Raw genomic sequence first — 27,176 nt, 5'->3', positions numbered from 1 at the left:
TCCGGGTGTGTCCATACAAAATATTAGACTATTGTTGAAATCAACATTTCGAATACGAAATTTGCGAACATTAATGAAATGCGATGTTAATATCTATCGAAAGTTATACTGCATGGGTGGCAAATGCGGGCCTGGTTTACATTTGGTTAACAACATCTCAACGCAAAGTGTCACGGCAAACATGGCAAAACTATCATATAACTTGAGGCCTACATATAGAATCGTAGTTCTTGTGCTTTTCCTTTATCCTAGATGATGTCGTTCACATTTAACGTCCACAGAGTATTCAAACAAAGGATGTCAGACGACATCTTTAATATGAAACATGAACACAGTCTTTCATATGTTAACAAGAATTTAGATAATTTCCGATTAATGCTAGTGCTCGACATTTCAAGACTAAAGTCTTCTTTGTCAAACGCGTGTATATTGGTTGCTGTGCATAACGAGGGACTTCTCTTTTAGCCCATGGTAGATTGTCAAACAAGACTTAAGTGTTCCAGCCACACGCTGTTGTCATACAGGTAATTCAAATGATTCGTTATTGAGTTCATTGTTGTGTCTTTCTTTAAAGTCTTCAGTGAAGAATCTCTAAAAATGATGAAAACATTGAATTTGTGATGATGAACATGTGAGGAAAAAAAACTACACACTCAAAAAAACAGCATTTGCCACTCATCAAAAATGATATAGTTCGCATTCATGTAAATTTGAGATTGTTATAAGTTTTTCTAACTGACAGTCTACGAAAACACTCGAGGAGCACAAAATAAGGTGAAGTTCATAGAACTTACTTCAGATTTGTTCGCTTGTGTTCTTAACATATAATCGAAGTCGGCCATCAACTGGTCCGGTGTTGGGCGATTGTATCGGTCTTCATGCCAACAGTGCTGCATAATCCGGTAGCTACAAAGAATGAAACATAACGGTGTACGGTGACAAACATTCCTGCATTTCTGTACCCCTGTATCTTGGCATAGTATACAGCTGAAATAGTATAAGTAAATCATATTACATACAGATTACAAACTCGGCATGGACACGGAGCTTAAGGTGGCGATCGGCTTCTTGGATACACGGTAAGTACCGTATATTTTTAAAATGAAAACGATGTGCCAACGTTTGAAATTAAGGGGTAAGTACAGTGGTACTTCAAGGAAGGTAAAATATTATTACCTTGATGATACATGTGAAAATTACTTACGAAGTAGGTGTACATCCGTCTGGTTTCACTGGTCTTCTGCCGCTTTGTAGATAGTCAAGTAAATTTTCAACTGGTACACCCATCATGGGAGAACCACCTTGTCAAAAGACCAGCATCGAACAGAAGGTATTAAATAAGATAGAACTAAAGGTATCCATGTGTTATAAACACAATTGTAACGAATTGAGAGAATAGGATCTCTTTATTGTTCAAATTTATCAAAAATACTAGGTGGCGTATAGCTGAAAGTTGAAACATTACAGATCACGAATAAAGACAAGTGCATCGCAAAAAGGGATAAGTGGTTAAGCTTAAATCTGCTGATCATATCAACATTACCACAGTTTCCTTTTTTCCAAATTAGTTTCAATTATGTTCGAAGTGGAAACCTTCTCTCTGTCTTTAACTTCAATATAAAATATGTGATGTTCAGCACTTTTTCGTATTTAGATTAATAAGAGTTTTTTTTCGAGTCACATTGGAGGAAATACAGTTACATTACTCATTACTGCCAGAAGTATCAACAAAGTAACATTACAATATGACCAATTTATCAGTGAAAATAACAAGTCATTGATATGGACCAGTTAGTTGTGTGTATTTACCCCATTTTCTGTGTGTTTTCAAAAATAGAATGATTGCTGACTGATCTATCAGGGCACAAAGAAGAATACCGTATTTCCTCTACACTATCAATTGAGGAGTCGCTGACCAAGAAAAGGTCAACCCTGCTTCTAAGCGCGCGTAAAGACGAACTTGTGGATTAAGAACCCGCCGCACGTCAACCAAATCTAGCAATCAAACATTTTTAAAATAAGGCTTTTTGACAGTCGCCACTCGCGGGGGTCCTCTGCCATACGATCTTTATCGATGTCCAATGCCAGGTTATGGTCACCACCCCAAATGAAGCAAAGGTCTGGGACTGATGTGCCCTCTTTTACCTTGATTTTCAGAACTTACCAAGAGAACCTATTTCCCAAAGTAGTATTCCGTACGACCATCTGTGACGAGAACAAACATACAAAATTACTGCATTGCAAAATATCAATGAATATTGTTTATATAACACAGGCTAATATCAGTATTAAAAGAAAATGGGGTTCATATCGTAGTTTCATTTAAGGAAGTAAACCTAACATACAGTCGTTACAAACTTATTTTCTTGTTGTCATATTCGAGGTGATAAAATACTATACGAGTAAAATGAAAAACATTCGGAAAGGTTATATTGATAATAAATAGAAGAAACATTATCAGCTTACAAACGTTGAAGTAATCGCATTATTTTTTAAAAGGATTATGAAAAATAAGGGTATCTTAAAAATTCCACATATTCTACATTAACTTTTTTACCAGTTTTACTAATTTTGATGAATTTATATGTAATATTTCTGATGAAGTTTTACCAAATCGACATCACATTTCATTTGCTGCAGTTTTTATTCAAAATTGTGGCAAAAACCAGAAAAAAACTGACTTTGGTATATTTTATCAAGTCAACAAAAATTTGTTTTTGAGCCTAAAGGGTTAACTTACCTATCGCCTTCAAGTGTAAATGTTCCATCAACGAGGAATTCTGGCGGCATCCATCGTAATGGAAATCGGTTTTGATGATTTGCCTGCGAACAGAAATATCACAAACGCTGCTGTGAGTATACGCAGTGAAACGTGGCACATGTGACCTAATGATAACCCTCCTTCCATCAGAAGGCTCCTGTAAGCTTGCATATCCACAGAAGATAGAAATCGGTAGACAGGAAGGGGCCAGTTAAATAAACGGTTTTAGCAGACAAGAGGATAGAACTACCTCCTAATATTTTCCTTGTTTGAAAAGGACTAAAAGGACGTAAATGGTGACTTATACGAAAATCAAAATAATTAATAACATACCCATGAAAGTGAATGATAGTCACTCTCAGGTCTTTCGTAAACGTCTCGTCCAAGTCCAAAATCTCCGATCTTGGCAGTAAAATCGTTAGTCAGGAACACATTGCGAGCAGCGATGTCTTTGTGCATGACACGTTTCATGGACATGAATGACAGAGCATTAGCGACATCTCTTGCAACTTTGATCAATCGTGTTTCAGTCCCGGAGTTAAGTAATCTCAGCGATATGAGGTAGTTTTTCAGATCTCCGTTGGATGCATATTCTGTCAGTATGTATTTTGGATCTTCATGGACGAAGAAGAACTTTAATAAGTAAACATTAATTAGGTTTCCACTGTGGATAACAACGCTTTCTTTCGAACAAAACTTTTTATTACTGTGAAAAGAAATTAATTAATACGATTCACGATAAGATTACAGATATTCAGATGAATTGAGAAACACCTTATTTCCGAAAACCTGGCATTGGTATAGAATTTAGGTAATGGTGTTATCTTTTGCTTTGTCTAATTGTAGTTTAATCGTATGAAGCTGATTTTGTTAACCCATTTGTCTCTATAGGATGAAGTTAATTGTCCTACCTCCAATTATGCGAATGCCAAGAAATGAGATAATATTAGGATGGCATGCTAATTCCAGCAGACACCGGACTTCGTTTATGAAATTTTTCCGGCTTATTGCATCTGAACGAGCTGAATTGAAAAGAGAAAATCATAGTTCAGTTGGCATTTTCAAGCGAACCATTGTCTCGTGTTTGTATATCTTGTTTGCTATCACACTGAAAATGTAGTTTGGAAACACTCCAAACCTGACGACGCCTATTTTGCATATGGGAACACACACGGAAAATATTACTGTTGATATTGCAGGGAAAACGCCCCCCGGATTGAGTGATATAGGGGCATTGGTGTATGATAACCTTTATGAGCACACACTAACGCTGACTTTCATATTATAAGGCGCAAGGCGAATAGCAGCCTTTATCAAAGTGGACAGCTTGTGTGTTTACAGGTATTTGACCCACTTTCGCAGAGAGTTTTAGCTGCGACTATTTGATCCTTTCCGTGGAGAACCAATCGAGCTTTGTAGACTCGTCCGTACTCTCCCACTCCAATCGGCTCTTCATCAAGTATCTTCAAAGCTTTCTTCTCAACATTCCAAGCCAATGCTGCTTTTGGTAAATGTTCCTAAATAGAAACAATACATATAATGTTAATTGAATTAGTAGCATAGTAACGAAAACAAAGTAAGCATAGAGACACATTTTTGGAAATTATTTGTACCAGATTTATTTATTTTTGTTTGCCCACTTCCGGCTAATCTATGTGATAAAAATGCGAAGTTGAAAATTTAACACTTTTGTCTGCATGACATAGGGACCCATCCGGGTAAGATCGTATAAGGGTCTGAAAAGCAAAACCTGAACTTGAGAAGTGAAGAAATCATACACGTGTTCATGTAAAGTACTTACGTTAATTAAGATACAGTTGTACTTAACCAATATTTTTTACCAGAGATGACATGAAAACCCCGCCAAACTATGCCTTTTCAACAAGCAACAAGTTTAGTATGGTAGCAATAGTTTACTCAAAGAATGAATATGGTACATATTTTGGGTTGAAAATCTAAACTTTGGAATTAATGATAAAGAAATCGAAACCAAATGGTATTTTAATCATGGGTTGAAAACTAATTGAAATAGAAATTATCTTCGCAAAAGAGTCAATTTTATCATAATAATGAAATAAAGTGAGTCTTGCCTGTAGATAATCTTCAAACTCTCGGTCATTTCCATCTACGGGTACGTAAGACCTTTGCGTTTTCACAATATAGACGATCAGGAGAAGAATAATGACAACTGCACCCACTACTATCATTACCCACACATAGAGGGGTAAAAACATAGTTCCAGCTGTGAGTGATAAGTTTGCAAAATGAAATGTGTATTTTGCGGTATCACACGCTTTTGTTATTCATTTAGTTCAGACTTCTTGCTAAATGTGGTGAATTATTTAGCTAATTTGCCATCACATTACAACATGGATAGTACGGTTATTATTGTTAGCATAGGTACATAATTGCCATGTGATGCTGGACTTTTGTAGACGAACAATTACCCAGATAAAGACGATACCGTCACTCTAGAGAACGTTTTGTTATATCTGAGGTACACATATCGAGTGAAATTTATCTCTAAGAAACAGTTTGAAGGTCGACTATTTATTTTAAGAATTTACAAGTATTTCATTTTGACTTCCGTTTTCCAGGTCATGCTTGCCTTAAGAGTTACTGAGGTTCTAAACTCTTGACCAGATAATATTTCTGCTTGTCTTTTCGAAATTATAAAACGTTTGAATTGATACATATTTATTGAGATGTTCTGTGTGCTGGTTTCGTGCATGCTTCTTGGCTGGGCGAATGAGACATTGTCACCCAATTTGCCTGGATATTTTACTCGAAGTTCAGTCCTCGGGAAAATATAACAAAATAGCGTGTTGTAAAATTGAATTGAACATTATTCGATAGGTATAGGCCCTAAGGCGCAAATTATCTAGATCTTAAAACAGCTTACCATTCTCTATTTGTCTGGTAACAAATACGGAAAAATTGCAAGAGGCTGTGTTATTGGATTGATCCGAAGCCCACATGATGATGTCGTGCTTTCCAATGCCAAAACTTTGTCCTGATTCCCGATTTGATCCCCAGGCAACTGGCTGACCAGAGTTGTCAATTATTGTAGGGTTGATCCAACTGACGACAGCGGAATCGCCATCAACGTCTGCCAGCACAGTTAGGTCTCTAGGACAGTCAGTGATATTTGGTGCCTGGGCGTCTGTTGGATAAAATGTGAGGATCAGGTCATGCTTGTGCACATTTCAAATTGCATACAATCGTGATAGACCATTCTATCTTGACATGGTATATGATGTGTCAAAAAAGAAATAAATAGATAAACTAAATGCTGAATACACAATCGAACTGATCTTCAGTGTGCGTAACAGATAAGTCTGAATGTTTAAAATTGACAATCTTACCCAAGTCGCACGATTTTCCGGTCCATCCGTCCAGACAAACGCAGCCCGTGGATCGATCACATCTCATTGCGTGTTTGCAATTGCATGTGTCGTTGCAGAAATCACCAAACAAGTTTTCCGCACAACCTATATGGGAAAGTCCACCGCTAATTTGTTATTTCTTATTAATTATTGAGTAGAGTGTAACTTACCAAGGTGGATAAAGGTTTTACTAAGAAACTCTGTGACATTAGTGACCGTCTTTTAAATATACAGAAATTGCCTGTAAAGTTTGATATATTTCTCTTTAATTTCATTCTCTTGGCTGAAAACTTTTCTTTACGTGGTCAACATATCATTTGGAATAAAAACAGTATTAAGTCCAAAAACAATCAAATATAAAAACTAGCGTGATCACATATTGTTCACACTGCACTGTGATTTACAGGTTTATAAGTTTAACGTTTACCCTACTTTAGTGAGAAGAATTATAAAATGCACATGTTTTCAGAGTAATAACAATATTCTGAAAGGCTGCTGCCCCTTTTAAGACTTCAATATCAAAACAAACAACGAACATAGAGTACTACGACAATAACAAAGGAACCTGCGTTACGCTGTTGATGTTCTCGTTAATGATCAGGCAGGGATATGGGTTACAATAATATAGAGTGATTACCTGAATAGGTAACGGTAGCTTCAGCGACGTATTCTGTTCCATCGAGATCGGTAACTGAACACTGGTAAGTACCGACTCGGCCTCGTTGAAATGAGCAATTATCAGTCGACTGAAGCAAGGAAAGACGAAGTCGATTACAAATAATAACCACTTAGTACTTGAAGAAGTTCGACAAGTTGAAAATTGAAAATTTATTTCAGTTGTTCGAGAAATAAAATAATTTTTATGCGTGTATAAGACATAAATATACAGTCAGAATGAAAAAATCTGAATTTGTTTTGACAAAGTGTTATGTAGGTAATGAAATTCTTTACTCTTCTATAAAAACGAAAGACTTTGTACCAGTAGACTTTTCAATGATCAACAGTAACCGATCTTTGGATTTTATAATTCGTTCAACGGTACATCAACAATGCTTTTTAAATCTGTAAATATGAGCAAAAAAAATAGAAAAAAATAGTTTACCTGTAAATCAACCACTTATTTCTAAACTTTTATTGTTTTTATATGCTCAAAGTGTACTCACGCCGTCCTGTTGATGTGCAGCGTGCTCAGAAGGTAATATTTGATTGGTCGATAGTCACGTTCCAAAACAACTTAGTGAGTCTTTTTGTGTAATTTATTTATAATGGTAAGATTCAGCCATCCATTTGGATATCAGCTTCCGAGACGCTGCACATCAGCCCAAGGCATGTGTTGAGGCTTCGTTTACTGGTCGAATTGAACATTCACCGTCTGCAGGCAAGATTTTCTTTAAATACGAAATTTCCAAACAGATGGTTTTCATAGCGTATTATTAGCGTTAATGACAACATTCACTATTGGGACACTTTTTCATTTGATAATGTGAAAATCACGAGGCCATATTTAAACCTCAAGAAGGATCTCGAATTCAGTCTACAATATATACGATTTAAACTATCTGTGGAAAGTGTCTACACGGAATGAGATAAGACAAAATGGCTCACCTTTTTGCGTTTTCGAAAAGCATATGATTTACAAATTGTCATTGTTCATAATTGATAACTAATCTGACAATATATACTTTGCACAAGTGTATAAATGTATAACATTAACTAAATGCAACCACTTGGGCTAAATACATTGCTCATATATATTAAACGATATCTAGTTTCATTTAATTACAAATATGAAGGTGTCATTGCCTATTCCCATTTTTTAATTTTCGCAAAACGATTTGAGAATTGGAAAAGAAAATTCTGGATTGATTTTACAACACTTTCTCAGACAAAATTGACTCATTCTGACCCCATGTCGAAGCAAGAAGTCTTTCTTTTTAATGTTTTGAAAGGTTAGATGCCTATTCCTTATATTTAATATACTTAAAATTGAACGTGTTCCGCCAACGATTGTTGATACATGGTTCCAAATGTTTTTCATGATGTTTCCATGAAAACCGAAAAAAAAAAAGAATGGAAAATTAAAAAAAATGGCGTTTGTTCCATTTTACGTCATTCACGTTAATTCAGAATAAACCGATGAAAGCATTTTGACACTGATGTGTTGACACTGAGAAAGTGAGTAGGTAGATTGACAGGTAGGTAGGGTAAGGTATATGGCGTCTAATCCATGCCAAAATTGCCACTTTCTATTTTACTGTTGTGAATTCAATTTTACAACTCAATGTTCTATTCTGAATTCAATTTTACAACTCAACATTCTACTCTGAATTCAATTTTACAGCTCAAGATTCTATTCTGAATTCAATTTTACAACTCAACATTCTATTCTGAAATCAGTTTTACAGCTCCACATTCTATTCTGAATTCAATTTTACAACTCAATATTCTGTATAGAATAGCAGTACACAAAGTCAAGAGAAATGTTGAGTTGTAAAGTTGAATTCAGAATAGAATGTTGAGTTGTAAATCTCAATTCAGAACAGGATGTGGAGTTGCAAAATTTAAATCTGAATTGGATGTTGAGTCTTAAATTGAATTCAGAATAGAATATTGAGGTGTCAAATTGAATTTAGAATAGAATGCTGAGTTGTAAAATTGAATTCAGAATAGAATGTTGAGCCATCAAATTGTTTTCAGAACAGTAAAATAGAAATTATATTATATCATGCTACCATGCGCCCTTCTGATTGGACGAGAGCTCATTCCACCGATGCTAAAATACTGTTTTAGCACTGATAGCAGTGCTAAAACGGGCCCCTAAACCAGCATTTTCGAAAATTGCCCAGTCGGTGCATTTGAACGTACCTATCTAAACCATAGACCCTCGAGAAAGACCGAAACAGTCCACTTTGTTTCAAAGACCGAAGACCGAATTTTGATACACAGATAAAATGTGGGTCTGTAACTCACCTCTTGGTGTAAATAAGTTGGGATCGATGATGAAAGACATCTCTGAAGCAGCACGTTTGGGGTATGATGCACACAAATATTACTAGGGCGACAGCGCACTGTGCACTTTAGGGGAGTCGAGACACGATATATCCTAGTACCGCTCTTTAAAATGAAGATAGTATTCGTTCATACACAAATAAATTGACACTTCCTCACAATAACGGTATGTCAGATATTATTTACCAAAGTTTGGGCTCTAACAGATCGGGATGTCCTGACGATGAAGACCAAGAAATTCAAAATAACAATGGGATGACTCCTGGCGACTGAGACGATATTTGACATCAAATGCAACGAGCAGTGTCATCGTCCAGCTCTCCCTGCATCGGGCAACACACTCAGAATCTGCACAACTGTTCATCACAGTTGCAGTCATCGCAAGTCTAGATTATTTTAAAACTGCTTGTTTTCTGGTACAATTAACGTCCAAATTATCCATCAAAAATAGATCTTGTAACTTCACTCAGCCACCACTGAATGTCGCGACGGTATGCGGTACAGAATGAGACAAGTCTATTTTTAGTATGCCAAAAAAGCCAGGACTATTGTTCTTATGTAAATTTACGAAAAAAAAATTGTTACTTTTTTCTTTTGATTTGAACTCTTGACCCATTTTCTGTGTGAGTGCAGCAGGTGTTGCATGCGAATAAAATGCAATGTCGATATGGACGTAGGATAGCCTACTGTGTGCCTTTACGGAATCCCAATTTATAAAAATGCTCGGTCTGGGGCGCAGAATTTCCGACGTTCGATCTCTCAGACGTCCGTTTTCTGTATTTGGCGCTTAGAATGATGAAAATGCCCAAGTAAGACAACAAATACAGGCAATTTGATATAATATTATAGCAATAACCCCCTTCGCAGTCGGGTATACACTCGATTTTGGTACAATTCGCTCCATATACAATTCGCTCGTGCTATATGTCGCTCCTGCGGCGGGGGTTATTGCTTAAGTAGAAATTTTGGTATGGATTGGACAACACATAAGGTATTGCTATATCTCTAAAAGAAAGTCAGCACAACGTACATAAGGTTAGAGTTGATTAAATGTAAGAACGCAAAAAACAATTTTAAACACGTCTTTTACTCAAATATTGACCTAATGCTGCTTCAAAGATTGATTACCTTAAATCTGTGTTAAGATGTTGAATTTGCGTGCATGTTGTATAGAATAGATTTTCACTTGAATATTGCGCTGACGTTAAGCTTTGAATTTGAAATTCTGGGTTTCCACAAAGTTGATGATTTAGAAAGAACCGAAAAAACAAATCTTCACGTTATATTCTATACTGTAATAAACATAGCCGAAATTGTGCTATCGAGGTTTAAACTCTCCGCTTTGCTCTCAAGAACTGATTAGTTTTTGGTTGGCGTGGCTTGCTTACTTTTTGCTCATTTACATAATTAATGATTTTAGAAAAACCATATATACATTGATATTTGCTATACAAATGTTTATCACCCGTGAAAGCTTTAAAGGGTGAAATGAAAGATAATTGCTAATTTGCATATTTAATGAACTTCCCTAAAAGGGGAAATATAAAATCAAAATTGACGAAACTGTTTATGATGTTAATCATAACACTTTCAATGACGTTGCAAACATGTAGCAAAAGTTTAAATTTACATACAACCGCAATATATAATGAAACACTTGAGCATTTGCAGTTTATCTGATTATAATCAACTAACCATACTAAAAAGTATGATATTCTGAGGTGTCACCAATATTTGACTGATATTTATTAAAAGCCAAAATGGATCTCTTCTGTGAGGCACTAGCACTAGTACAGAAATTTGCGAGAAATTTGCGAGAAATGGACACTTTCTCGCTGTCTTGCGAGAAGTAAGCGAGAAAACATACTTTCTAGCAATCAAGCTGCGAGAACTGTGCTTTCTCGCATGCATCTGCGAGAAATTGAATTCTCGCAATCAATTAGCGAGAACTATGTTTTCTCGCTCTGCATCTGCGAGAAATTGTGAAATTTTTGTGAAATGCTTACACAGAAGAATACAATTTCTTGCAGATGCAAAGCGAGAAAGCAAATTTCTCGCTGACTGATTGCGAGAATTCAGTTTCTCGCAGATGCTGAGCGAGAAAACACAGTTCTTGCCAGCTGATTGCGAGAAAATTAAATTCTCGCTAAGTTATTGCGAGAAAGTTATGTATTCTCGCTTTATTCTCGCAAAAAGCGAGAAAGTGTCCATTTTTCGCAAATTTTATGTACTAGTGTAGAGTCTCATATGAAAAATACTGACCTGCTATGCAGTTCATAAAAGACCTGCTCTATTGAATCCAATGGTATTGTACCAGATGAACCGTTGAAAAATGTCCATATCGTAATGTTTGAAGAGTTTACTTTAAAGTTGTAGTGACAGGAAAGGAAGAACATTTGTCCGTAGATGGGCACATTGCTCATAGGAACTATCCATATCTCTTTTGAAGCTGCAATGAAAGAAATGCGCCTGAAAAGTTACAATAATTTTTAATACATTTTGTATAATGCTCGTGAAAGTAGGCCTACTTAATACTTTTTCATGTTGAAATAACACGACTACCACCACTAAGGACCTTATGTACTGTGATGCATGTTTGGAAAAAACTAATGAACTTTTAACTGCTGTAAACATAACTTAACATCTTATCTCCCTGTGAAGGACAAGTCGATTTCGATTGTAGCATTTTACAGTATTTTACATAACATCTGAGTTTGAATACTGAGTTTATTTTTTTCTATTGAATTCGAACTCTGAGGCAATGGATCATACTCACCTAGCAAACAGTCGGTTATCACGGGAGTTTTGCTGCATGCTACAAAAGGGGTTCACTAACTGAAAAGTCTTTGCAGTTTCTTTTATTTGTTTTTATTGTTTGAGCTGTCTCCTGAAGCAATCCGTACAGTGAAGTAAAAAGAGACAGTATTAACAGTTTCATAAACATCAAATTTGTTTACCTATATCACAGGCTGGTCCTGTCCATCCTTTGGGGCATTTACAAGCACCATTGAATCCATGACAAGTAGCACCATTTCTACATATGCACTTTTTATCACACATAAAACCGTATGTACCTTCTGGGCAGCCTATAGGAAAAAATGTCCGAAAATTGCTGAAAGAAATACATGAAACGTGAAAAATGTCTATTTCAAGAACATCTCGATAATACATCTATTCTGCGCATGAGGCAGCCTGCCACCAGACTGAAAGATCCAGTCGTGTGCGGGCGCTCCGGCTCACTGCGACCTACGACCCTTCAGCAGGTCACAGGGCGCCGGAGCGCCCGCACATGACTGAATCTTTCAGTCCGGCCTGCCACTTGCCCAACTGGAGCCCGCGTAATACTGGGAATCAACTCTCCTCTAGTACCCATCTTTGACGCATTGGCATACATGGGATCTGATGATTTATCTTGGCGTTTCATCATGTTTATAATGCTCTTATCATACATAATCCTCTGTAGTACAATTTTGTACTTTGATGCTTATTTTATTTTTTCAAAAAGGTGATATACCATGAAAATGATCTGGATTCTCGAGAAGAACCGATTTAACAAAACCTCTGTTCAGTTTGTTACCTTCAATGCATAAGATCTTGAACAAACGCTTGCCTGCAGTGATAACGCGCATGCAACTCTAATTCTTTGTTGCTGGAAAATCTAAATACTAGACCAATGCAAACTTAATTCAAGAACTCGATGATAGAGTTACAGTACAACACTTTCCCGAACGGGTACATATAATGAGCAAAGGTAAATTACGTTCTTAACAAGCTCATAGGGCTCAAGGAAGCACAGGAGAAAGAAATGAAATTGATTTGTACGAGGACAAAAACCTTTAACATTCTGATTTTGTACTGTATCTTGATAAACTTTTTTCAAGCTGAATGATAGTTTTCAAGTACACATCGCTTTCACAGAGTTCACCGCCTCTGACTCAGATGCTATGCACAACGTGTGTTAAACATGGCTCGGTGATCTTTAATAGTTGTTACCGACAGGAAAAAATTATAGAAAATCATTATAATATATGTTCTTGGTTTCGTAATTTACCAAGTGCCTGTGTTAAAAGCACAGCATTGCGCTTTACTGAAGCCTGACACCAGTCTTGACGCCACTCCTAATACAAGCAATAGTGCCAATGGCAGAGTGCTGACATGGTCGATACCAGAGCCCACCATCATCGTGGTCCAATGACATGTAGAACTTTGAATTCTTGCGATCATAAATTTCAAGACACTGAGTAATCAGAAGCGTTACAATAATAAAGAGCGATTATGTAGGAAAGGTAACAATAATAAACTGTGATAAATACAGATATAGCACTGTCGTCATGAAATTTAGCTCACCGTTTATTACAACTTCTGCTTTCACTGCGTTCATAACGAATTCAGCGGCGGATTCAGCAGCAGATATAAGCATCACAATAGGTTCGCTGGTAGAAATTTGCTCAATTGATATTTCGACAATACAATCAGATCGTATCGAAAAATCGTTGGAAAAATTCCTAGGAAACGTATTCTGAAGGAAAGAGAACATACGTGAGTGATACAGTTCATCTTTTCTTAATCCAACAGTTATGCTGGCTGGAATAAAGTTCATCACTTACTACCGCTTTCAGTTCTCAAAGGTATACGTTTATTAGCTCACGTGTTCACACACGTGAGCTAAAATCGTAGTGATTTCTGTCTGTCTGTCTGTCTGTCTGTCTGTCTGTCTGTCTGTCTATCTGTCTACGGTCTGTCTGTCTGTTTGTCTGTCTGTCTGTCTGTCTGTCTATATACAAGATAACTCAAGAACGCCTTAACGGAATCAAATCAGATTTAAGTACTGTATACCTATTGCAATAGCTGATTAGATACTGGTTGGTGTTGCTTGCATGTTAATGAAATTATTGAATATCATTTTTTCATATAACGGTTTTTGATGGAGACAGTATTGACAGTGTTGACATATATCAAGAAATACTGCACAAAATTTCATGAAAGTGTTCACTGATGACAATCTCAGAACACTAGGCAATGTTGCCGTGAGTGTGTGGGGGTTCGAATCCCGTTTGGGTTATAGTAAAAAATTTATATTCTTTAACCTGAGTGGACAGTATTGCTGGTGGATATTTACTTGTCCCCGAGTCTGTCTGATAGCTCAGTAAAAGCTTCGTGCTTTTCCGATTACTATATGTGTGTGTACTGTGTCTGTGTGTACTGTGTCTGTGTGTCGCCTGCTCCACACACACCGTGTTGTTCGGTCGCGCACAGAATTGCAACATCTAAGTCGGTTACTGTGACCAATTCTTTTGGGTTGGAAGCAGTGGCCGACTGGTTTTGTGTGAGGCCTATCAGCTAGGCGATGTTGCCGTGAGTGTGTGGGGGTTCGAATCCCGTTTGGGTTATAGTAAAAAAATTATATTATGATGATACTGTGAGTGTCATGTCAATTATCGGCTCATTTGCATATTAAATGAACTTTTGTAATTACTAATATAATTCCAAAATTCCTTCATCCAACTCGGTGATACCTGCTACAAATATTTATCTGATACATATCTAATTGCACTGAGAAGAATTGAACAGTGTCAAGTTAACAAACAGCTTATTTGCATAGTTTATGAAGTTTTGTTATTAGTAGTAGAACATCGAAACTACATCAAATTTGATGAAATCTGCTGCAGATACAGATCTGACAGATATCTGACTGTGTTGTGAAGCGTTTAGTAGTTTGAAGTTAATTGTGGATTCATGTGCATATGTACCTACTAAAAATATTTAGGTTATAAATATTTAGTTGTTGCGTGAAGCAATGAACAGTGTGTCAAGTTAACTGAGGATATTTGATGAACTTTGTAATAAGTGATCTGACTCTGAAATAATATGATGAAATGTGCTAAGATCTGATGTAATTGTCCTTTGAAGCATTGAACAATGTCAAGTTAATAAATAGCTCAGTTGCACATCAAATAAAGTTTGAAATTAGTGATTTAACTCCGAAAATAATGTGCTAAAGTTGATGAAACCTGCTACAGATTATCTGATATTGATCTGACGATATCTGATTGTTCTGTAAAGCAATTAGCAGTGTCGGGTTCGACCACCAATTATCTCATTTCAACCATCAGATTCAATTTTGGGTGGTCCATCTTGTCCACCAAGTTTTTGGCGGTCACACCAGTATACTACAGAGTTGTAAATGTTACACTCCTCACACAGGGTTTATTTCTATAAGTATCCAGACACACAATAAAGAGATAGATACTTTGGCAATTATGTAGTATACATATTGTCTGTTCAATCACAGTCCCTCCACTGTAGTTGAATTGTAGTCCTTCAACAACAACCCCACTCCATTCTTCTCAACTGAGTGTTCGTTTGGATAGGCAATGTCTCTCTTTGTTTTACTGTTTACTGCTATGATTATGATGAGTTTGTTGATCAGTTTGTAATTCTGTCGAAAACTTAAAATCTGTAACACAAGTCCTTTGCATATAACCAGTTAGTTAGTTAGTTAGTTAGTTATGCAGAGGCCGGGTGCAGAGGTCAATAGGTTAAGTTGATTTGTTGTAAAAATACTGAAATATTTCGAGTAGATTTACTGGGCATCCAACGTAAACCACCTTAACAACTGTGACAGCTTAGTGGCATGGCTCCAGAACAAAACGTCGGCCAACTATCACAGACAATTGCAATATATACTGGAACATGTAAGCATTTCAACCTCACATCATGTTTTACTCTTTTTGTGTTGTTAGTCTCCCAAACATATAGTTTGACCATGGCCTTCTTGCTCTTCATTTGTTTTGTTTATAAGGTTAACACACACAGGCACTACACACACACACACACACACACACACACACACACACACTCTCTCTCTCTCTCTCTCTCTCTCTCTCTCTCTCTCTCTCTCTCTCTCTCTCTCTCTCTCTCTCTCTCTCTCTCTCTCTCTCTCTCTCTCTCATAGTTTGAATATCTGAATGCGATGGACCAACATTCGGTTACGCAAGATATCCATTGTCTGTTTTTTAATCTAGATAACTACCAACTACAGTCCACTCATTGCTTTTTTCGTCAATTAGCGGATTTTCGTCATTATGATATTGTGAATTCTTCTTAGCGATGTTGTCTTCTCCTCAAGTAAGACTCAAAATATCAGGAGACCAACATACCGATCAAGAAGATGTCAATTCTGGTACTCGTGACGCATAATTTACTGTCAATGTGACCTACCCTGCCATGATAGAACGTGATTTTCGGCTGAGGAATTGGTGGTCCCTCCAGTTGACTAAATGTTACTATAAAATCACACAGGAATCTGAATGGGTCGATTAAATCTACGAAGACGTCAGCACCACCTGTATAATTAAAAGAATGAGTTCAAATGAATATTTGCAGTGTAACAGTACACCAGTAGCTTCGAGTACCATTTTGGGTTGCAGATGTGGCACGATCGAATGATAAACTTTTTTAGACTTATTCACTGCAGGACAGTGGTTATAAAATGCTTACACCGAAATGTGCTTTCCCATCTGCCGTCTCGGTAACCTCGCCCACTACTACCGTCTGTTGCTGTACCACTATCACTACAGTCCTGGCGTAACGATACAGCCACAAAGAACTAATAAATCTGGTTGTTAGGGGCCCAAGCCGACCGGCTGGGACCCTATTGTTATTGCTCAAGTTCTACTGACTTCCTCTTCTTCTTCTTCTGCAGTTTCTTTGCTCACCTAGATCTCTCGAACGGCTGAACGAAAACTTCTCAAACTTGCAGGGCTAATAGGAGCCAATTAGCACTCGTGCACCTGACCCTTGAAATTTTGATTGGTCACGTGACCTGGCGGCCATATTGGATTTTCCAAAAACCTAAAGATGGCTTCTCCAGAAGACGTAGGGGTCTAGTCGATTTGAAATTTTTTGTATAGCAAGCATGACCTAAGGTCTTTAGAATTTGCAAATAAAATCGCATGCGGTCACGTGACCTTGGCCGCCATATTGGATATTCTAAAATACTCATTTAATTTTTAAAAATCTTCTCCTCCAGAACCAAAACACCGATTGAGCTCAAATTTTACTCATGTCATCATTACAGTGATCTCTTTCAAGTTTGCAAAAAACATTTTGATCGGTCACGTGGTTTGGCCGCCATAGTGGATTTTGTGAAATCACAATTTAATCTTTAAAAATCTTCTTCTCCAGAACCGATTCACCGATTGAACTAAATTTTTACGTCTATCATCTAAAGTGTGATCTCTTTCAAGTTTGCAAAAGGCGTTTTGATCGGTCACGTGGTTTGGCCGCCATATTGAATTTTGTGAAATCGCAATTTAATCTTTCAAAATCTTCTCCTCCAGAACAAATACACCGATTGAACTAAAATTTTACACTTATTTTCCTTAGTAGTAGTCCTTTTAAGTTTGCGAAAGACATTTTAATTAGTCGGGTAATTTAGCCGCCATATTGGATTTTGTGTAAATCTCAATTTAATCTTTAAAAATCTTCTTCTCAAAAACCAATACACAGATTCAACTGAAATTTTACTCATATCTTTCTTAGTGCGAGCTCTTTCAAGTTTGCGAAAGGCATTTGGATCGATTAAGTCGCCCCAATGTTCATAAGGCTGTAGATTAAAACCTCGTCAGTCAGAAGATCGATCAGTGATGTATGTTATATTGTACACTTGAAAGTCAAAGACGACATGACAGACTGCAATGCCCGCTGTCTAATTCAGCTAGCAGTCCCACGAACCCTAATCTCGGCCCCTTGTGTAAGGCTACATTGATGCCAGGTTTTGTACGCCAGGTGAAGTTGTCAAGTATACTGCCACAGAAGTACTTAGAGAAGTGTGCTCCTAGCTTTAAGGGGTGGCCAACTGCTGTGATTGACTGAATAAGAGCGGGACAAGGTCGCCGCACATTACTGGGGTCTATGCACAGCTAATATGTGAGTGTCAAGGGTCATAAATGAAGCTGTTCGGTGATTTTATGTAGTTTATATGTAGGTGTCTGAATGCATGCTCACTTGTTCGTCACGAGTAAAAAAAGAAAGATACATGACATTGCAAGGTGTGGTGATTTGTTTTTGTTTCTCTATCTGACATGCATGGAGTGGCCCTGGTGTCTTATGTAACTGAGAGCATGTAGCTGATAAAAAATGTAAACAAGAACACATCAAGCCAAGCTCTTAATGTCGCAAAAATCGCTGATACATATCCATTAAAACAACACTTTGTTCTGCAGCTTGATCGAATGTCACTGTAATTGCTTTGTGCCATTGCACGCCCGGTCTGTGAAATCGCCGAAATTTGCCCGATATTTATCAGCGGTTTTGGGACTCTAATATCGATACCAGACGATACTAGATTGACTTGCCCTGTGCCTCCTTACGCCGGATCTGTGAAATCTCCGATATTTACTCGATATTTATCGGCGATTTTGGGACTCTAATATCAATACTAGACGATAGTAGAATGACTAGCCCTGTGCTTCGGTACGCCAGATCTGTAAAATCGCCGATATTTACTCGATGTTTATCGGCAATTTTGGGACTCTAATATCGATAGTAGAAAATACTAGAATGACTTGCCCTGTTCCTCGGCACGCAAGGTCAGTGAAATCACTGATATTTACCAGATACTGTATATAGTTATCGGCGATTTGGGGAGTCTAATATCCAAATCAGACAATACTAGGTTCTGTCAAATCGCGATAAATATCCGATATATATCGGAAATTACACCACCTTACAGATCTGGTCAAGCCCGACTTCCAAGGACTGACTCTTACTTTAATACTGAACGATATAGATTCTGTCAAATTAGGGGGGAATATCCGATATTTGAGATTTCACCACCTTCTGACCTTGCAAGTTTTGGTCAAACCCGACTTCCAAGGACTGACTTTAGCTTCGATACTACACGATATAAATTCTGTCAAATCGCGGGTATATGTCTGGTATATATCGAAGATTTCACCACATTACAGGTTTTGCCCAACCCGACTTCAAAGTACTGACTCTAGCTTCGATACTAGACGATACTAGCTAGATTTTGTCAAATCGCGGGTTAATGTCCGATATATATCGGAGATTTCACCACCTCACAGTTCTGGTCAAACCCGTTACCACGATGTTTAACATTTGTTTCCTGAGTGACAACTCCATACTTTGTTATTGCCAGTAACTTTTGCAGTTTAATATTAGGACTTTTCAGGTTTTGAAGAACACCTTTTTGTTCTACCCAACAGTTTGAAATTCATAGTGTACAGGTCATCAAAACAACTAGTACGCCAAGAAAAATAAAATGTTTCTTTCTTATCCTAGACATATTTCAAAAATTATGTGGCGACGCAGGTTTCATTTTTCATTCTTCAATCAACAACGTGGGAAAAAATGACAACAACATACAAATGCACGCAGAGATAAATGTACAGCAGTGTTGCTTTATTATTTTTGTACAGCAACAGTTCAGCGGTTTGACTTTAAGTGCAGCATTTGCAAAATTTTCACAGAGTAATATAAGAGTGAAATACGTGTACAGTTCTGAATGGAATGTTAGTGTCAATTATTTAGTTTACGGTTCTGTTTTATACATGCACTATTGTGATGTATTTTTTGCAGTTTTTTCATTTATTTCCTCATGAGCAGAAAATAGGTGGACGCAGCAGATCTGAATTGACACGCGCAAGGATAAGAAAAAAACTTTATTTTTCTTGTCATCACATCAGTCTGTATGGCTTACAATCAGTGGAAACTTATTGTAATGCTATGTCCCCTTTGTCTATGACACACACTTTTCAAAGTCGTGTAAATGGGAAATGGGGAAAACGATCTTTGACACGAAGTTTTCATGTATAACAACTAGTTTAAGGATTTATCAACACATAGGACACATGGTAAATTTCAAGAATGAGCTATGATGGTATACATCAATTGTACTTAAAATTCTTGTTCGCCTCTCTCTGTCAAGCATACTTTTCAAAATCATTTTAAATGAGAATTGAGATGCGTGAGCTTTTAAATGTATTTCCACATGTGTTAACAACTAGTCTAAAGATTTCTCTACACTAGAGACACATGGAAGCTCAAAATTTGCACATTGTATCATCAGTGCAAGTACTTTCAACCATGGCAACCGCTTGGGCCCCGCCAACGCTGCTTGCAGCTTTAATTTTCATTGTTGTTAAAGCTTTCATCCGATTTAGCTGAACAAAACTAGGTTGTTGTAGTCATTGTTGCAATCTTATTGGTGTCCTTGCAAACATATGCAAAGGGAAACAAATGATTATCAAAGAAATTCAATATCTGTAACTTTGAAATAAAGACATATAATGAGTTCAGGGTCGACTGCCACACTCTTTCTGTAAACTTAAGAAAGGAGGGTAATTATAGTCCCTGCCGTTATTACCCTAGGTCATTACGTCCCAGTTATACACAAATTTACAGCTTAATTATCAAATAGCAACATACTTTCTTCTCATATTAATACGTTTTGTTTGCATTCTACATACCAAGATGATATAATGAACCTACTCATTTTCGCTTTTTAATGAAGATGATAAAGAATGCACGTCTTAAAAAAACACGGGATACTTTACAGCTGTCACAATGGGTAACGACAAGATACAGTGCGGGAGCTATCTTGTCAGCCCGTATCAAATATTTGATTTTTCGTCTTTTTTGACACCATAATGCAATCATGGAGGCATGGAACGTTTAAGAAAATGGATCAATATAATAGTCATGTGGAGGATCTCCTAACTACTGTCCTCCATTGCGCACACTGGATGGCAGATAGTGCATGGATGACAATCAGAGGATTGCGCTGAGGAGATCAATATTTATATTGAAATTTTGCGATGAAAGCTTTGTGTCATCAACAGCGCCATTGAATTTTGCTTAGTGTTATCAACAGCGCCATTGAATTTTGCTTAGTGTTATCGACAGCGTCATTGAATTTTGCCTTATAATAAAAGCAATTAAGCATGTGCGTTTCGATAATATCATTACTGAAAGAAGATAAATGGCAAAAATATTGATTACATGGGTTACCTGATTACACCCACTGAATTCTGTTACCGTTAAAATGACGACGACAGTTGTGGCCTAAGTCCTTTCAACGAATCTATGTTTCACAAGTAATGTAATTTGCTGAGATATAAAGGGTTATCCTTAATATAAAGGCAGTAAGAATAAGAGAGGGACAAGCATTCAACGTTCGGGTATTTGGTTTCCAGAATTCTTGCCAGAAATACATTCTGAAGTATCAGAATATTCTACAGTGCCTTTACTGGTGTATTTCGGCTTCTGGTACCATGGATACCCGCACATCTAACATGACCTAGCCACTTCTGTTTTACGCAACGTTGCATATTCAATGCATTAATATCTCGGAGTTCAATTGAAAGGACTTACATCTTCCGTTGTCGTAGTCTGCATCCAAAAGTAGATCTGGAAATGGAAAATCTAATCCAGGCATTCTCGCTTCGCCAATAAATATATCGAATAAAAGATAGCCATGCTGCAAACGGAAAACGTGAAAGTCAAGATACTTTCGTTGCGCCATCCTATCTCTTTTAAAAAACGGCTTACAGACAAAAGATTTAGAGTTTTGATACCTATGTCAGTGTTATCAGTGTTTGCCTTACATCCTGTTAGCAAATAAGCAATTATACTTATTACTACAAATATGAGTGAGAAGATTGACGATCCTGCATGCACAGCTTTTGAATTGTTTGCTTTGGATAGCATTTATTTCAGTGCATTCCAGAAAGCTTCGGGACATAGTGATATATGAATTATCGTGTAAATGTAATCTTTTCATTATTGGAATACACGTTTTATCGCAATTTTTTGTGATCATTGTCGTCTGTTTGAGTAATACACAAAATAGACAATCACTCACTTTAGCCGTTGGAAGGCCTTTATAAACAGGAGTTGCACACGTTGAGTTGTAAAACGGTGGCCAGTCGGGCTCGTCCAGAAGAATCACTGTCAATGTTGCCATATTCTCCCGTGAGCGTTCCTATTTGCAAAAATTGACAAACTTAAGAACTCTTCGTGTAACCATGGCTGCTTAAAAATAGCTTTTATGTGATTATTGTTATATATCAGTCCGATTTAATTCAGTAGATTTCGATCGGATTCGAACTCACAACGTACGGACTACCGAAGAAATCGCAGTCAAAACCACTCGGCCAAATCCCAACCCTTAAAAACGAGTGGTTCAATAACCGAGCTAAGTTGTTACAATGTTTCTGACTTCGACTCCATTACACGCTGTAGAGTTCATGAAGCACCAGCACTCAATATTCGCTATCGCACATCGCACACAAACTTTATCAGAGCAATGAAAACCTTGCTTTACTGGGTGAAAGAATCCTCAGGACAATTCTGTCCACCAGCAGAGCTATCAACCAAGGGCAGACAGTTTAGTAGGTTTTCGATCGGATTCGAACTCAAAATGTACGGTACCTAGTCACCTAGCTAAGACATTGCAGTCAACCCCGCTCGGCAAAATCCCCGTCATTGAAAAAGACTAAGGGAAATTCCCCATCCTTAAAATAACTGTCTTTATGAAGATCTGAAAAGACTTAATTACATATGAGGCAGGTAAGATGACAACTGCGGAACAGAAGACTCGATTCTCTTTTCGAATTTGGCATTTGGCATATTTGGCATATTTGGCATAAGATACACTCTTAGAGAACTACCGCTTCCTGCTTTTGCCAAAACTGCTAGTTTTTGTGGTGGGTAGGGGGATGCAGACATGTAGATCACTAATACACATTTACATACCTGCAATGGGTGTCGGTGTCATTCTTCACAATAACGCAAAATTTTTGACGCAAGCATGAAGGTGTCTGTACGTACTGTGTAAATACATCATTCGTAAATGGATGTATTATATTAATTTAGGACAAAAGATAAGCATGTTGCTTACCATAAATGACATGTGCAGCTTGTAATAAGCGTCGATATCACAGTCCAAAAATCCTTTCGTGAGCAGAATACCCTCAGGCTGTAGCTTGAATCTGTCGTCCTAAGAAAAGGAATTTAATGGTGTTGAAAAAAAACAACTATGGGTTGATAAGTTAGGAGATACTGCAAATGCCTGGATAAGTTCAGCTTCATGATTCCAAACAATAATTTCATTTGGAGCATCTTATGGGTGACTTATAAAAAGTACAAAGGTACTTGGTACTTGCATTGCATTTTAAATTATGTAGATAATATTTGTAAAGATATCTTTGCCTGTGATATTGTCTCTCTTTGCAACATTTCTAAGCATATAAAGGATTTGCTTTATATCAAATATTATTCATTATTCATGCCATTACTTTGTTGGTATAAGTGATATACTTCTATTCTCGATCTTAAACAACGATTCAACCAGTTCTTTATCAAGAAAATCACCGATATATGTCAGACCTTCAAGTCGAACACTTCAACCAGTCAACACACAACCACTTCAAAATGCACGGTAAATCTAATTCAAGTCCGTCCAAACAGAGGATGTCAGCAAAATCATAATAAACTCGTCATCAAATCATGCTGCCTCGACAAAATTCCAACTTCACTGGTCAAGAAATGTCTTCATCCTCTACTTCCATTCATCACAAAAACTGTCTACTTGTCTCTTCACATTGACACAGTTCTATAGCTATTCAAGTCAGCAGTCTTCATTCCACTCCTCATGGAAATCGTCATTGTATAGGACTTCAACATTCTCAAGAATTACCGACCTATTTCAAATCTGCCATTTCTTTCTAAGGTACTTGTCCAAATCAATGACCTATTAAAAAAAGCTCTCCAGCTACCATCTCAATCAGCTTACAGGATATGTCACCATACTGAAACTGTCCTTCTGAGAGTATATAATGTCACTTGTTTACCCGTGGACTCTGGCAATAATGATCTACTCATTCTCCTTAATCCCTCTGAAACATTCGATACCATTCACAACAAGATAGTACTTCATAGACTCTCTCATCTTGGTATCGCAGGTGTTGCACTCAACTGGTTCAACTCATACTTGATGCAAAGGAACAGTCCGTCAAAATCAACGATATCATCATAACTCGGTTTCGGACTGCCACTGGACTCTGTCCTATGCCCTCTTTTATTCACCATCTACATATATTTATTTGGAAATTGAATTGAAAAGCGTGAGCTTAACTTCAGCTAGTATGCAGACGACAATAAGCTTCTTCTTTCATTTTCGCATCGTGACTCTCCAGTAGCCTTGTTTTCAGTCGATACATGTATTTATGACATCAAGGAATGGATGACTCAAGATAAACTCCAGCTCAGCGACAATAAAAAAAAGTCCTTCTGATTTAACAACAGTGCACATGCTCCAGTCAACAGTGTCAACATCAGTTCTTCTTCAATCTTACCCGTTTTATCTGCTCGCGATATCTGCATGGTATATGACAACAATCACATGTACACTTGGAAATCAATCTACAGCCATCTCCGCCCATTGGATCTTTACGACGCCAACTTACTATCGAAACCTGCCAAACCTTAATACATACAACTTTGACAGCCAAACATGACTATTGTAATTTACTTCTATATAGACTCTCAGATAACACAATAAGCCTGTTAGAACGACCTCAAAATGCTGCAGGAAGAATAATCACACGTGCCAGGAAATTTGCATTCATCACCACAGTTCTCACCCATCTCCATTGGTTACCAGTTCGTTTCAGGATTGACTACAAAATTTTGCTCTTAACTTTCAAGGCTATTGACAACCAAACTCATGCGTACATCAGTGATCTACTCCAGCCCTATTATTCCAACGCGTACACTCCGTACATCCACCAAGAAACCTTAAACATCTGCAAACTACAAAACCATCACCTATGGTGGCAGTGCATTTTCATACGCTGCACATAAACTATGGAACGCACCACCACTCGATATCAGAGAATCCCTAAATTTTCAAAAGAAACCAGAAAAAGCACTTGTTCTCATAGAGCATTCTGTATGGTTTAACCATTGAGCGTCAGAGAGCAAAACATTGTCTGTTTTTATTTTTGGCACTATAAAAATTTTGCTGATTGATTGATTGATCAAATCGCCCTGCCATATACTCATTGTTGTTTTAAAGCAGATCGAAATTTAAACAGGTGGAAAGAGATCCCTACAAGATCAACTGGTTCCTTTTTGTCTCCGATGAAAAATTATCGAAACGCTGTTGCTCTAACAATCTTGCAGCAGTTATGTTTGATCCATATTTCCATGTGTCAAGCCTAAATTCTCCAGAATCAATTTTGATTGGTTACAATGCACGACCAGTATTGTTCTTTTTCCCTTCATGTATTTCCGCCTGGGCTACCATTTTTTGTGGTCAATCCCCCAATTGATTTGATTACTCTGAGATAAAGCAGTTTTTATCAATGCCAAAATTTCATTGGATTAACGAGGACATAGACCCATTTTTACACATTTACCTTGTTTCCTGACAGCATCTGGAACGAAGTTACGTTGCTTTTCAAAACGTCTTTAAAATTATATACTTTCTTTCCAAGTTTGGAGCTCTATATGACAGAGAAAAATAGTTCATGTAATCCATCACTCATTTTATTTATCATGTTAGTGTGAGCAAATCAGACGTGTTTACAAGCGTAATTTAATTTAATTTTAGAAGTTAGTTGCGATGATAAAAGTACAAAAACGACTACATTATAGATTTTACGGAAGTTTGATTTGTAAATTGTCTATTAAGGTTATGGAAAACCCACTTCGAATAAAAATCCTTTCCAGTCCGTTTGCGCCAAATGCAAGCTAGGCTAATTCAGAGGGTATCATGAAACCTAACCATCAATCTGTGACAAATTACGTTTGAGCGAATACTTCATACGCCATAAACGAAAAGACCTATTAGGCCCTTTTAGCTTTGTGGTTTTAAAGATTATAAGGTTAGAGAGGCGCACGCCTTACATGCCCCCGCACAGAAAAGAAATGTAACTTGATGACTCACTTTACAATTATTTCACAGACAAAGTATCCAACACTACGGCTCACAAGTCCAGATACAGTTTTAGGGCGACCAAAGACCAAAGTACTTGCTATCCTTTCTGCTAGCTGAGATTGCTTTCATTTTCCTCATTCTATGACACAGTATGAAAATTAGTATGTATTAAAACTAGTATGTTGAAATTAGTATGTCACAGAATTATAGCTTTATTTGGATTTTTGATATTTGTTTTGATAATGAAACGTTATGAAAAATATTTCGTTTTATCAATCATAGAAACCACCATCTTCTGACATAAGTTTTCGGACCTCAATGATTAATCGATACTGCAAGTTCGGCAAAAAATGTCATTAAATAAATTTTCTTTTCAGTCCACAGAGCTTCACTTCATAAACGACCACTTTACAGCTCTTTCTTCTCAATTCGATCAAATCGCCTGCGATAGTAGCACGGGAGACACCATAGATTTGTTACCTGTAGATTTGGTTACTTTAAGAAATGACTGGAAAAGTGAGTCATCTTACTTTCTCTTCTGTTCTTTGTAAATAGTAAGATCGATGATGCGTGCTTCGCTACACCAGGTTATGTGTAAAAGCCAAAGCTAAAAGGACTATGGGTATTTTGGCTGCATGTGTTATTTGTAGCTTCAAATGGGTTGGAAGCAATTTGTCATGGACACGAAGCGTAGGCTATATGCTTTAAATAAACATGCACAACAGTTCGGATATCTATAGCAGTGTGAAAGGTCTACTGCTAATACATATAACTGACATCATAAAACTTCCATTTTTTGCTGTTGCTCAGAAATTTGAATGGGTCAACTTCTGCTCTACAGAATTAAATGGCGTTTTCTCCTCGACTAAACAATACATCGTAAAAGTAAAGAGGGCACATCCTTTAAAGTAATACCTTCAAGATTTCAATTTTGATTTGAATGAAAAACGCAGTCAACATTAACAATAATAAACGTATATTGAACTTTTTATAAATTTCTATGACGAAGTTGTAAATGCTTGCAACTTCCCGCATATAAAGCTGTCATAAT

General features: G+C 37.1%; 1 protein-coding gene across 1 annotated transcript; it reads right to left on the bottom strand.

The window, feature by feature from the left end:
* Positions 1–287: 287 nt before the first annotated feature.
* Positions 288–25,691, bottom strand: LOC139152520 (insulin-like growth factor 1 receptor). The gene is made up of 20 exons (XM_070725710.1): positions 25,605–25,691; positions 23,084–23,182; positions 22,046–22,165; positions 21,556–21,661; positions 16,378–16,502; positions 13,504–13,675; positions 12,114–12,242; positions 11,419–11,605; positions 6,785–6,893; positions 6,127–6,252; positions 5,664–5,924; positions 4,852–5,003; positions 4,116–4,278; positions 3,673–3,783; positions 3,095–3,375; positions 2,741–2,823; positions 2,165–2,205; positions 1,205–1,301; positions 795–906; positions 288–591 (listed from the first exon to the last, which is right to left on the bottom strand). Exons 10-20 carry the CDS (start codon positions 6,191–6,193, stop codon positions 517–519), a joined length of 1,443 nt encoding a protein of 480 aa, XP_070581811.1. The 5' UTR covers positions 6,194–6,252; positions 6,785–6,893; positions 11,419–11,605; positions 12,114–12,242; positions 13,504–13,675; positions 16,378–16,502; positions 21,556–21,661; positions 22,046–22,165; positions 23,084–23,182; positions 25,605–25,691; the 3' UTR covers positions 288–516.
* Positions 25,692–27,176: the final 1,485 nt, after the last annotated feature.

This window comes from Ptychodera flava, chromosome 16, assembly GCF_041260155.1.
Source record: "Ptychodera flava strain L36383 chromosome 16, AS_Pfla_20210202, whole genome shotgun sequence".
NCBI classification, from domain to species: domain Eukaryota; kingdom Metazoa; phylum Hemichordata; class Enteropneusta; family Ptychoderidae; genus Ptychodera; species Ptychodera flava.
This window is presented reverse-complemented; position numbering and strand designations above follow the sequence as displayed.